The following is a 13,994-nucleotide window of genomic DNA, read 5'->3' on the forward strand; positions in this document are numbered from 1 at the left end:
AGGCCTGTAGACATGACAGAACCCTGTAACACTCCACTGAACCCTGTCTCTAACATTTCAGTTGCAGGAAGTGGCTCATTAAATTGTCACTATGTAGGATTTGCATGTGCTTGGGTGGTTACATGAAGTATACATTGGGGTTTGTCATCCTGGACATCTGTTAATGTTAATGACTGCCATTTCAACACCAAAAGTATCTAATATTGCACACTGGGCACTGGAAGGAAAAAAAAAAAAGGAACCACAGAGGCAGTCATTCTGTTAGAACTGGAGTCAGGTAAGTGTGTGCGATTCCTGCATATGGAACACCTATAGATGCAGTATTGTGCAAAAGTCTTAGTCCACTTCTGTTTGCTGCTTTTTCATGAGCAAACATATTTATTTCTCTTTTCTTCAAATACAACAAGAAAATACAGGGAATATGTGTACAGCCTTAAAAGACACAAAAACTGAATTAAATGGGTTCTAAAGGTTAAAGTCACAATATATTAAACAAACAAACAAACAAACAAACCAAACCAAACCAAAAACAATGCCCCTTGCCTCCCTTTTTTTTTTTTTTTTTTTTTTTGGGGGGGGGGGGGGGTAACAAAACAAAACAGCGAGACCGTGAGACCTTAAGGAACCAAAAATGTGGGAGGAAAGTTCTATTTCCTGTTGGTGTTCAGCCAGTGGGTGAAGGTAGCAGAAGACAGTACGTTGGCCACATGGACGTACGCTCATTACTAACCCTAACCCTGTTTTAAGACGCTAGTTAGCATGACCCTGTGATCAGCAATGACAAGGTAACTGTCATGGATTCTACTGCACATGTGCCATTTATGACAAGAGTCTGTATGTAACTCAAAAGTAACACAGAAGTCATGTGACACATTATAGTTCTGAGTCAGTAATATTGTAAGGTAAGGAATTACTTTTAAATAAGAGTAACAAGTAATCTGTAATGTACAGCTTGGAAGTAACTTGCACAGCACTGATGCTCATTGAAGAATGTTGTGATGAAGAAGTGAAAGACTTAAAGTTAAGATTTCATTGCTTCATGAATAGAATAAGGCGACGAAGTAACAACAAAATGAACAAAAAAATAACACCAGTGATGGCATCAGCCCAGAATTTCACGATCAGTGCACCCCCAAGGCTGAAGGTTTACCTTTCTGCGCCTACTGTAATTGGACTGTAAGTGTTAGTGAAGTGACATTCATGAAAAAGGGGAATGATTGAAAATAGTCATCCCAGGAGCTTTACAGGCTTTACAGAAAGGCACAGAAGTGTGATTACAAGTGTGCATCCTCCCCCATCCACGTCTTACATCTCTGGTGGAGCATCAGGGGGAGGATGAGGAGGAGCTGGGATGAGAACGCTTTGACGAGAATGATAACGATGATGAAAGATGATGGCGTTCTAGTGTAGGGAGAGCTGGAGCTGCAGAGGTCATAAGACACAGACAAACAGAAGATGCCGGTTCTCTCAGTCATCACCCTGACATCTCACTATCATCGAGGTGTCGGATTTCAGTCGCCGCGCTACTGCATAATGGCACGTTTCCATGCCGACGTAAGGTGAGAACTGCATCTGAATTATTCAGCAGCACTGACGCCAGAGCAGGTGGAAAAATAGGCGGTGATCTTCCATCACAAGAAGCCAAACAGTCACATACTCACAATGTACAACCACATGGGGAATAAACTAGGGCAGGGGTATCAAACTCATTTTAGGTCAGGGGTCACATTCAGCCCCATATCATCTGAAGTGGGCCACACCAGTAAAATGATAACAGTGAAAAAGTAAAATATATCATGAAAGTGTTTAAACATCTACAAAGTTTCCTTAAAGATATGAATAAAATGAACAATCTGAAATTTCTTAAGAAAAATATGTGCAATGTTAACAATATAATGTCTCAGTTTATCATTTACACGTACATTACAACTTCCAGATCACAGTGGATTTACATGCACAAAAGATTTAGTAACAGACAAAATACTGGTCAAATTAAACTGAATTCTCTTAAGACATTTCAGGCTGTTCATATTTGTTCAGGTTATTCATCTTTTGTGTGAAAGGATAGTTTGTAATTGTCAACATTTTAATGGAATTTTACTTTTACACTAAAACAAAAAGAAAAATTGTTCTCATTATCTGGAGTTGTCTTCATTTATCGATTATTATAATAATATCTAACTGGTCTGATCCACTTTGGATCATATTGGTCTGTGGAAACTAATCTAAAAAGATTTTAACACAGCTGATTTTTAATAATCAACAGTAAAAACCAGTGATAACAGGAGTTTGCATGTTCTCCCATGTCTGCGTGGGTTCTCTCCAGGTACTTCTGCTTCCTCCCACCATCCAAAGACATGCACTAATAGGTTAATGGGTTAATCTAAAATTCCCCATATGTGAACGTGAGAGCGATAGTTTGTCTCTATGTCAGCCCTGCGATGAACTGGTGACATGTCCAGGGTGTACCCCGCCTTTGCCTATAAGTAGCTGGGATAGGCTCCAGCGACCCCCATGACCCTTGTAAAGTGGGTTCAGAGAATGAATGAATGAATGAATGAATGAATGAATGAGTGAATTATTTTTAATACATCACTATAATTTTTGCATTTCATAACTTCATCCCTCATGCCAGATTGGATCCTATGGTGAGCCGGTTTTGGCCCACAGGTCGTTTGTTTCACACCTGTGGACCCGAGGTGGGAAATCCCAGCTCCATAGAGTAAAAGTTCTGCCATGTCTTGATTCTACCTATTCATTAACACAGGTGATTCCACTAATGATCCCATTTACCTGGATGAGGAGTTGTGCTCATCAAAATGGGCTGGTTCAGTGAGTGGTTGGAACAAACACATGGCAGGACTTTTACTCTGTGGAGCTGGGATTACCCACCTCTGCTGTGGACTAGAGTCTCATCATAAAACCTGGAAATAAATCTACCTTGGATTAAGTCACACCGAGGTCCACACACACTGGACAGGTCATTTTCTTGTTCTGACGTCCTGATGCTTACAGTCATTACACAGTTTAATAGTCTGTCACTGTCATGTTTGACCACATTCTTCAGTTCTAGACGTGGCACAGAGAAGAATGAAGGATATGATCCATTCAAGGCCATCCATTCACTGTCAATACCTTTTAACATTCTCCTTCCTGTGTCGGAAAACGTTCTAGGCTTTTAACGCCCTCCGGCTTCAGCAGGAGATAGATTGACAACACTTGGATTCAATAAAGGATTATGTCTGTAATGTTCACTGAACAACAAAACTGGTGATAACTGATGATCTTTCTGATAACACTGGTCTACAATTTCTTTTTCTTTTGTTTTTTAGAAATTATCTGCTTCAGAGACTAAATGTGCCAAATGTTACGTATTTTAATAAGATCAATTGGAAAATACATGACAAAAGTGGTGGTTTGCTGAAGTTTTCAAGGTATATGATAAAGTGTTATTACACATGAATATTGGTTTATGTACATTTATAAAATAAATTTATAAATCTTCCACTAGATAGAACCTGTAAAGTGAATGCATTGTCATGTGCAGTGTTTTGAAGTAGATCTTGTAGCTCTGAGACAAATATTCCTTTTGAGTTCAACCCATTCTCTCGTTAATTCTCGAATTTCACATTTTGACCCTAGACTGTATCTTGAAAACTTCAGTCAACCAGCATTTTTAACTTGATTTTTATTTATCAGTGACCCACACATAGTAAAATTTCACTAGTTTTATTCTGGAAGCATTTTATTTGTAGACCAGTGTAATGTTTCGACACTTTAACAACACTATTCCACTTCATGTGAGCAAAGATTGTAATTTACTTTATAAATATGTATGTTTATGGCTTATTCCTGTTGCCTATTCATTGTAACTTTTCTTTTAAAACATGCCATATATATAGAAACCTTACTGCTTACTCATTTTGTTACTTAATTAGGAGTTATTGAGGATTCATTTATTGTATGTTAGAATATCAGATCTGTTTCTCAGTGGTCATGAAACATAATTATTACTGTTTTTTTAAAGCGATTTATGAACATATTGTATAATTTCACAGTGAACAGTAATTCCAGTTATGTTTTCATCTCTGTTTTTGGTAACAGAGACATTCAGCGGTTGATCAAGATGTCAAAACTAATTTGTGCCTTTGCCTCCAAAAGCCCCAGTGGAGAACGCTCTGGGTTATTTTACTGTGGCAACAGAGGGATTTATTATCGCATCGTTACCCAGAATCCCTTGAGAAAGCACTGTGTCTTAATCCAGGACTGCTCTGCACTGAATGTGGATTCTTTTTGTGTGTCTGGGATCTAAAGCCTCAGTGCACCTGGTCTTTTCCTGCCCTGTTGGACGTTTTGGTGTTAACCCCCCACAGACCCTTTCCTGAGTAATGATCCAGTCCATTTGACCACTTACCATGTTGACCGCATCCTGGTCGAAGGGGTTCCACTCCACGTTCTCCGGGTAGTGGGCCAGTACTTTGGACTTGAACGTCCTCCTCAGGGGGCTCTGCTCAAAGTTTTCACCTGGACAGAAAAACATATCGACATAACTTTATATAAATACAATTATGTTCGATTCTCATGACATTTAATAACAACTTGGTTTCATTACAGCCTCCATCTGTCGGAAGTACTGTTGAAATGACATCTGAAATAAACTAGTATTTTATGGTCGTATCTGCTGATTATGTTTTAATGACAAGAAATTTAACCCAAAAAGTGGCATCTTTAACAATTAATCAACCACCTAATTAACAGTTCTTAGTCAGAATTTAGTCTGTTATGTGTAGGAGTTTTGAGTTACTTATGGGATCTGACATGGGAATTTAGGGTAGGTAGAAGGATGGGGTAAGGGGGTGGGAGATTATAAATTAAACTTCATATTTCATTCCTATGGTGGTTACTTTGGTGACTTTATAACATGTTAGGAGCTGAAATCCATACACATCCAAGACATTGAGGTCATTAGAAACAAAGAAAAGCATCAAACCCTCATGTTTAAGATGCTGCAACTGGCAAAGTTTGGCATTTTAATGAAAAATTAACAAAAACATTTTAATCAATATTAAAAAACCTGATCAATTTTCATTTGATTGACTTATTCCTTTATGCTGTTTTGACTTAATAACAGTGACACATTAACACCTTGGGATAAACATATGCTTAAAACAGCCTCAATAAATCTGAAATCTATACTTTTAGTGCATTTTGAGGAGTATATCTGGACTGATACTACTGAGCATGTGAAACCTGATGCTGACTATTTCAATTTAAGGGTATTTTTCTGTAGTAGGACATGTTTTCTGTTCTACGTCAGTGAGAGCATGTGTAGACTCACTATAAACTGGCTCTGTAGTTTGCATTTAAAGAGAATGACCTAATGACGGCGACACTCTGCTCTGCTGTCACTGAATGCATGGAATTCCTCAGTGTCAGCGGCTGGACACTCTGCCCCCCCCCCCCCCCCCCCCCCACACACACACACACACACACATCTATTTCACATCACAGCTCACACTGTCATTCTCTCTGTGCCCATCAGTCTACCTCATAAAACTGCACAATGGCATCTGTAAAATCTCTACAAATAAACACATGAAGAACTTTTGTCAGTTTACCAATATCAACAGAACCTTTTCTATCAGGATAAGCTTTTCTAGTATATGATACGTGCATTTTTGCAGACTTCATTTTGAGATATTAAAAAGGCTTTTTACTTAATAAAATCTAAGAAGTCACACAGGTGACAAACTGCAACTGGTTTTCTTAATTAATTCCTCACATTTTGGCAAATCAAGGACCTTCATTTTAGAAGGTACCAGGCCTTTATTTGAAAGAGGCTTGTTTATTTATCTATTTCCTCTCTGTTTAATAAGCAAAAACTATCATTTTTAGAATGAAACCTCCCTTTGGTCTGGTCAGGCAACACAGTGGCAGCTGTGCAGAGGCTTCTCTATAGTCCCCTGTATTTTCAATCGTACTGTGCCTTTTTTAGTGCGACCTGTGTAATTGTATTCCTCTCATATACCATGTACTTGTACAGAATGACAATAATGTCTCCTTAATCCTTGAATCATGTTTGCAATGTTAAAAGTACTGTAATGTGTTTTTCTACAAGTATTACAAAATAAAATCCCTATGGTGTTTCGGTGGATAGAAACCAATCACTGCTCAACAGAGCGTTTCTTGTGGAAACACTGCCTATCTTCAAGAAGCTCTGGAAGACCCAGCTCTTCAGAGAGCGCCTCCTCAAACATATTCAAACATTCCATGTTTGAATGGATTATTATTTTTATTCTGTTGTGTGTGGTGTGTGATCGGGGGTGGGGGGGCCCACTGATCAGCCTTGGCGGAGGTCTGCGCTCTCCGAGTGCTTCTAGTATATTATATTATATATTGTACTGCATATTACATGTTATATCAGCCACTATCCATCGCTCTCTTATATTTATTTTTGTTGTCATGTTCAATCCTGTCTGGACTATCATGTTGTTAGTCAGGTCTCCACCAGCTGTAGACTCCAGATCAGCCTCCACCACAGGAGCCCCCACTGCTGCGTGTACATGCTCCACCGAGCCACAGTCACACCGCTGCTCTCGGATTGAAGAGCAGAGGATTACTGTGCCGCTGGGTTCATTGTACAGACCGACAGCATCAGCAAAAAGCTTTACATGTAGAATGGGAACAGGCTGAGAGAAATTGTTTAGAAAATTCTAAATGGGTCTCCCTCCACTGACTGGTGACAGAGGGGACATATACGACAGAGCACAAAAGCACAGACGTCAGGTGAAATGCACTCCAATAAATAAATAACAATAAAATATAAAAAGCAGACAGAAAGAGAAAGTGGAGGCAGAGACAGAAATGTAAGAAGAATACATCTGTCCTGATTAAAGAATGCAGAGAAAAACAGCAAAAAACAACAGGCTCAGTGTTGTTTCATGACTTTAACCTTTTTGCTCATAATTTACTGAAGAAAAACTGCATAATTTAGCATTAATTAGTAGGAAAATTGCAAATAGTGCCAAAAAGAGTTCAACATCAATGTGTCACTAAGTAATTATTTATCATTGGAAACTAAAACTGCAAAAATTACTCAATGGATTAATCCATCTATAGAAAATCAGTCTACAAATACATTACTCAACCAGTTTTAAAGTAAAAACACCACATACTGTGTGTTTAAAATGTGCAAATTCTCTGACCTTTTCTAAGATGGAATATTTTCACGTTTATCCTAAAGGACAAAATAAGACTTGATTTTGTTAACTGGAACTTTAGGAGATTCTGATAGGTTTATCTAGTATTTCAATTACAGGGTTCCTAAAGGTTACGACAAGTTAAATTTAAGACTTTTTAAGACTATGTAGAACACAATTTAATGCCCATTTCACAGCTTATTTTACTGGCAAAAATTTGTGACTCCTTGAATTTAGGAAAATGTATTTATTTACATCAGTAGAGATTGAATATACATGCATACTGTACAAAGAACTGAATGTTCTGTGATCGTTTCTCACTGGGGGCTGCAAAGTTAACGATAATTGGTTCCTAATTTCAATATAAATTGTTGGGGTGGAACAGGTGGAACTGAGTCGACTAATCTTGCTTACTCTCTAGTTTGGACATTTAGCAGATGCATCTATGTTATAAAAGCCAAGTGGCCTCTGTGTGTGTGTGCGTGCCTGTATGTGTGTCTCAGGATTCACACAAAATCCTGAAAGAGCTGACTGCTGCAGTTTGGCACACTTATGTATTTTTGGTCAAAGAACAGACTAGAGAAAACAGCAAGTTGATAGGACCAATATTTTGGGAGATATTACTAATTTTGGAATACAGCAGCCTTATAATCACATTGCTATGCCCAGAACGCTTTGGCAGTGACTGCTGGACAAATGCGGTACAGCATGCACGAATACACAACAGCATAAAAACTACCACGTCTAGAACGTGTGAGCACGAGTCAACGCGCTAGTTTAAACATAATATAGTGAACAAGTTTATGGCAACACAACTTAAGACCTACCATATCAAATATACTACCTTTTAAAGACTTTTTTTAAGGTATTAAATGCAGATTTGTAAATTCAAGACTTATCAGGCTTTTTCAGACCCCACCGGTAACCCTGAATTAAAAAGTACAGAATTAATTGATATTGAGTATAACTGTTCTTAAACTGTATGCTGGTATGTCGACACTTTCTTCATATGTTCATTCATTTGTAGTGACATCTGTCTATTTTCCTCTAACAACCAAATCACAAAGGCCTTAAAGGGTATTGCTGTTTTATTGTTGTCATGAGGTAATTTGGGTAAAAAGCCACTTTAAATAATCAGATATAATAACGTGGCCTATTATTGACTGTCAGTTTGATGCTCCCTTAGAGACTTTAAACACTGCTGACTCAAAGGATCAGACGTTTTCAGTGATGAAACACTGATGCAGTGACTGAAGGTCAGACTAAATCTCACCAATAATCCTCACCATTTCATTTCTTTCAGTCACCAATAGATGCTCCACGAAACGGGAAGGATCCTGAATTGATTTGAGATACAGTGAGTGAATGGGCTGTGTTATTTTTATTGCTGTTGCATCGACTGTAGGTGGTTTGAGCTTTTTTTATGATGAGGATGAGGTCAGAAGGTCAGCGATAATCAACAGAAGATAAATGAGGAGGAGCGGTGTGATGTTTTCAAAGCCTCAGCATCGATCATTGGATTAAGATGATTAATTAACATCTTTAACAGGAAACAGTGGGCTGGAAGATCTCCTCCACCACTCATTTTACTGCACCTTCACTTGATCGTTTTGTAGATAAAGGGACAGACCTACACAAAATATTTAATATATTCAAGTGGGAGTTGAAAACCATGATTCTGCAGATAGTTTTAGGAGAGACTAGAAGTTAAACTCTAGATTTTGTCAGTGGGAGGCTTTTATTTTTCATATTATATACAACATGGGGCTGCTTAACTGGATCAAACCATATGTTATAGAATTATTTCTCACTGCAGAGTAATTTCAGCTTTTTTGATTGTGGAGTGGGCCCTGAAGTTACTTTTTTTTTTTTTTTTTTTAATATTTTAAAGACTCACAAATCTGCATTGTGTAGTTTTGTAGCTTCCACACTTGTCTCCTACTTTTTACTGGTGCAGTTGCTACATCTGCATGTCTGTGTGCGCACATTACTTGTATATGAAGAAATTTCAGGCTTCAATAGTTCTCAAACACAGAATAATACATGTAACCATGGTGACAGGTGGTGAGAATGAGCAGACATTGAGTCCTTTCACTCACTCTGACTGTGTGGTTTGGCCTGCGAGGTGCATCTTTTACATGTATTATCCGATGGGATGCAACAGGGGCCAACAACAGTTTTGTCTAGTTGATTCATACAGAATTAAAGCGCGCTGACCTGTGGGGAATTGCAGGTCCTACAGTCGCAGAAAAAATTATTAGACCACCCTGGTTTTCTTCAGTTTCATGTTCATTTTAATGCCTGGTACAACTAAAGCGACATTTGTTTGGACAAATATAATGATAACAACAAAAATAGCTCATAAGAGTTTAATTTCAGAGCTGATGTCTATCCATTTTCCATGGTTTTCTTGATAATAACCAAAATCACTTCAGTTCTTACATCAATATCTATGGCACTGGGCTGACAAAAACAGTGCTTTTAGGCATTCCATGTTTTCGTTTCTGTTTGTTTTAGTCACATGATACACACAGGAGTTAGTGCTTGATTGCATAACCATTGTTTTTGATGACTTTTGATGGTCTAATAATTTTTTTCGTGACAGTAGATCCTCTGATGCAGTTCATTTATTTACTTTCTTTACTTTCTTGGTAAATTCCACTGGCATTTTCAGTTGAATAACCTCTCAGCTGGCATGTCTGTTTCTGCACATGAAATTTGACACTATGGCAACGTGGCCCTATTGTTTATCTTTTGCTAGGTAACCCACTTCAATGATGATTCTATGATTCTGGGCAAAGCAACGTGATTGGCCATATGGAGGCCATTATATTCCAAAATGAATATATCTTCCAAAATATTAGTCCTATCAACTCGCCGTTTTTGCTAGTCTCTTCCTTGACCAAAAATACGTAAGTAAGCCACACTGCAGCAGTTAGCTCTTTCTGGATCCTGTGTGATGCCCAAGACACACACACAGAGTCAACTTCCCTTTTATCATATAGGATGTTAATAAAGAAAAGAAAGTATGGTTAGGTGTTATTTAGAAAGTGATGTGATGTGAAAAAGTACACTGTGGTGCTGCAACCGACCAGTTTAAATAAAAAAAAAAAAAAAGAAAAAGGAAAATAAGAAAAGAAATCATCCCATTGCTTGATCTTAATCTTTAATTCCTCCAGCAATTAATCAAACCTTGTGTTCCTCTCAACCAGTAACTGATTTTGTACAGTTTTAGCCCCCTTGTGAAATTAAAGCTGTAGCACACCCCATCTTATCTGTTTGCCTTGGGTAGCACGTTGTAGAATTTACTAAGTGCAACAGCAGTAGTAATATTTTGCTTGTCATTCTGGATAAAAGACGAAAAAGAACACATTGGATTCATGTATTTATGAATATCTTACATGAAAATATCAACCTGTAGTCAGAGGCAACCAATCTGAGATTAAAAACTGGATTTAAAACCTCCAGTGTCTACCAGGCTTTAAGCAGTAACATCCACATAGATTGACTCTGTAAACCTTGTGCTTCCTGCTGATGCTGTACCTCAAGCCAAAAATCTGAATTTGAGAAAAGGTGAAAGGTTGAGCAGCAGGTGCTGATGAATAATGAAAAAGCCAGCTGACATTTCAGGAGGCTCAGGAAACGAAACAAAGCAGAGCCATGCGTCGCAGTCACGGCTGGATTGTGTTTGACAGGTTGATTCCCCTGACTCGGCCTCCTCTGCACCTGCACGTGTGTCTTTGTAAAAACACACCAACAACTACAGTCCCTATTGTCAGAAGTTACTATTGACTTATTTTATTTCAATATTATCTTATACAATATAATATTCTTCTAGTATGTTTACTGAATTTATTTGCTTTTATACTTATTCATTTACTTGAACTTGACCTTATTATACTATGGTATTACAAAAAAAACATTCAAAAAGGTCTGAAATAAAAATTTATAGTGTCTCATACATCTTCCTTGTATTACATCTCAATTTTCAAGTATAAGGTCTGATCTGTGTAAGCTGCATTCTGATTCTAGTGACTTTTATATGATAATTTAATTTCTTTACAGGGAAGTATCTGTATAATCCATTTTTTAGTTCTAACGTCTTACCTCTAACTTTTAAAAAAACTACATCATCTTATTGTATGTAATGCACGACTGAACTAAACTAAACTAAACTAAACTAAACTAAACTAAACTAAACTAAAGTAGGCAGTAAAATATCTTCAAGTGGTGAAATGTGCTGGAAGAATACAACCAGAACACACACTACACACTATGATAATTCCTTAATATATTACCCATACCACTTGTGTTTTTTTCTTTGCGTTCTATTTATTGTCTTTTATATTATGTTGTACAGTGTCCTTGGGTTCCATGAAAGGTGCTTTCAAATAAAATCTATTATTATTATTATTATTATTATTATTATTATTATTATTATTATTATTATTATAGAATATATATAGAATATAGACCCACATTGTGATTTCACTACTTGGTCATGTCTCCCTGAAGTCCAGGCCTTTGTGTCTTTTCTACAGGCATGAGGAGGCTACCTAAAGCCCCCTGAGGACCTAAACCATGACAAACACAGGACGGAGACAGTAAGAGGCTTATTATGTTACAATCTTGCACCACTTTTATTATCTCTCTAAAGACAGTTTGAAAGCCAGAGGAAGGAAACTGAAATAATCATCTGGAGTCGGACTAACAGGGCATGTTTCATCTGAGTGAAGGTTTACAGTCAACCAGGAACTGATTTGGATAACAAGCTCAGAGAAAGTTGACCCAAATACTGTACGACAGCCGGAAAGGAGGCCACTGACAGGCAGGAACTGAGGCAGAGGGAGGCTAAGAGGATGAATGGTGTAATCCAGGTGGAGGTGGTGGATGCCCACTGATCTACACGGATCCACGGAACACTCAGGGTGCTTGGCCTTTATCCAAATAAAAATTCCAGACTTCTTCCAGACTTTTCCCCCAGACCTTGACTTTATGTACTTTTATACTTGCGTGCCTACTTTTTTGGTTGAGATTGTTCCTGTTGTATGTAGTAGAAAAGTTCATGTTAACAAATGTAGGAATCGATGAATGCATAATTTGCAATAAATTATGTTTTACTAACAAACATTTTCAAAACATATGAAAACCACAAAAGTGCAAGAATATCACACAGACAAGTTTCACTAGAATTGTTTCAGTACCGACCAGTTAGTGAAATCATAACAGGTTTTGTAAATGCTTTTCTCATGTATTACTTATCTTACATGATCATGTGCCTTTGAGCATACTCTAAAATTCAACTATGAGAGAAATTTTTGTCCATACTTTATAAAGACTGTCATATTAAATTCCAGACTTTTCAAGGTCTGAAAAACAGCGTTTTAAAATTCCATACTTTTTAAGACTTTCAAGACTTGTGCAAGCACCCTGACGCTGAAATGACACCTGTTTCCTAGTCAGCTGTTGTCTCAAGCACATGCATGGAGAGATGGAAGCAGGCTGACTGTTGGGGCTAACTGGAGACTTTACTAGACTTCGTGGAGATGGGAAAAAAGTCAGAAATAACCCAAAGTGAAATATAGCATTATTTTGTTTGGTTTACCCGCTCCTCGGTTAGTTAACCGTCTCTTATTCTTGTTTTTAATGTCTTTCTTTCGGCCACTCAGGTTTCAAAGTGTGTGGTAAAGGGGTTTAAAGGTGCTAGCAGGCAGTTTGGGCTGTTGCCAGGGATTCACAATTTGTGCAGGGGGAAAAAACCCCTTCAAGGTTTTACAGACCCAGGATAGCAGGGTTGACCCGCTGTTCGCACGCAGAAAAGCTGTTCACAACCGATTGAGCTTCTGGGATTGTTTGAGTTCCCGGGGGCGCAAGTAGCGAATTGTGTTCATGACAAGGCAGGTAACCCCAGGGGTGGTGGTTTCCGCTGGAGTGGAGCATCTTTGCTCCACTTTCCTTTTGTTCAATGTTTTATTCTGCTATTGTTCTATGTAATTTTAGGCGTTTCTATGCCTTTGTAATTGCCTTGTGTATGAATGGTGCTATACAAATAAATTTGCCTGGCCTATAATAATAATAATAATAATAATAATTATTATTATTATTATTATTATTATTATTATTATTATTATTATTATTATTATTATTATTAGGTTGCTGGGCACATGTTAACAATAAATTCACAACTAACCAATTAATCAACTGGTCTATACTGTTGTTTTTCTTCTGAATTTGCCTGTTTCATTATGTGAAGTTTGTGTCTGTTGTCAGATCATTTGTTTGCATTAGCTACTCCATTTCTAACCTAACCTGCCTCTATGATAACTGCATGTACACTGATTTCTATGTAGACAAATCCTAGGTTTTTACTGTTACTTTAGAGATGGAATTAACAACAATTGACTGGCTCTCAGCATAACTTCAATAGACATATTAAACCTTCAATCATATGTGCGAGTCACAGCTCATCTGTAGTGACATTTAGTAAAAAAACACACCCACATCTGGCCAAAGCTAATGCTTTAAAATGAGCAGAAAGCAGCAGAACACAGCAGGCGTGGATGGCAGGCAGTGTGTGATGAAGAGGAGGGTGAAATGACGGTGTTTTACCTGTGGCTGCAGCATCTGGATCCCTGCCTTGGCGGTCTGCTTCTAGCCATTGGTACAAAGCTATGGCCGAGCCACATGCAGAAAGACATGGAGCAAAACCAAAAAGACAAAAAGAAAAAAAAAACAAAGAAAAACAGCGCAATGTCAAAACAAATGCACACATAAAAGCAAATTAATAAATGCATG

General features: G+C 37.8%; 1 protein-coding gene across 8 annotated transcripts in view; it reads right to left on the reverse strand.

The window, feature by feature from the left end:
• Window positions 1–13,994, reverse strand: part of dennd5b (DENN/MADD domain containing 5B) — an 85,297-nt gene that overhangs the window by 39,087 nt on the left and 32,216 nt on the right. For 5 of the 8 annotated variants that reach the window (XM_030148674.1, XM_030148672.1, XM_030148669.1 and 2 more), the window contains exons 2-3: window positions 13,809–13,868; window positions 4,415–4,524 (exon numbers count right to left, since the gene is read on the reverse strand). In XM_030148674.1, coding sequence (XP_030004534.1) covers window positions 4,415–4,524; window positions 13,809–13,868 — 170 coding nt within the window. The remainder of the gene's footprint in view (window positions 1–4,414; window positions 4,525–13,808; window positions 13,869–13,994) is intronic. The other 3 variants (XM_030148676.1, XM_030148675.1, XM_030148671.1) reach the window with 1 other exon arrangement.

Source organism: Sphaeramia orbicularis, chromosome 12, assembly GCF_902148855.1.
Source record: "Sphaeramia orbicularis chromosome 12, fSphaOr1.1, whole genome shotgun sequence".
NCBI lineage: Eukaryota > Metazoa > Chordata > Actinopteri > Kurtiformes > Apogonidae > Sphaeramia > Sphaeramia orbicularis.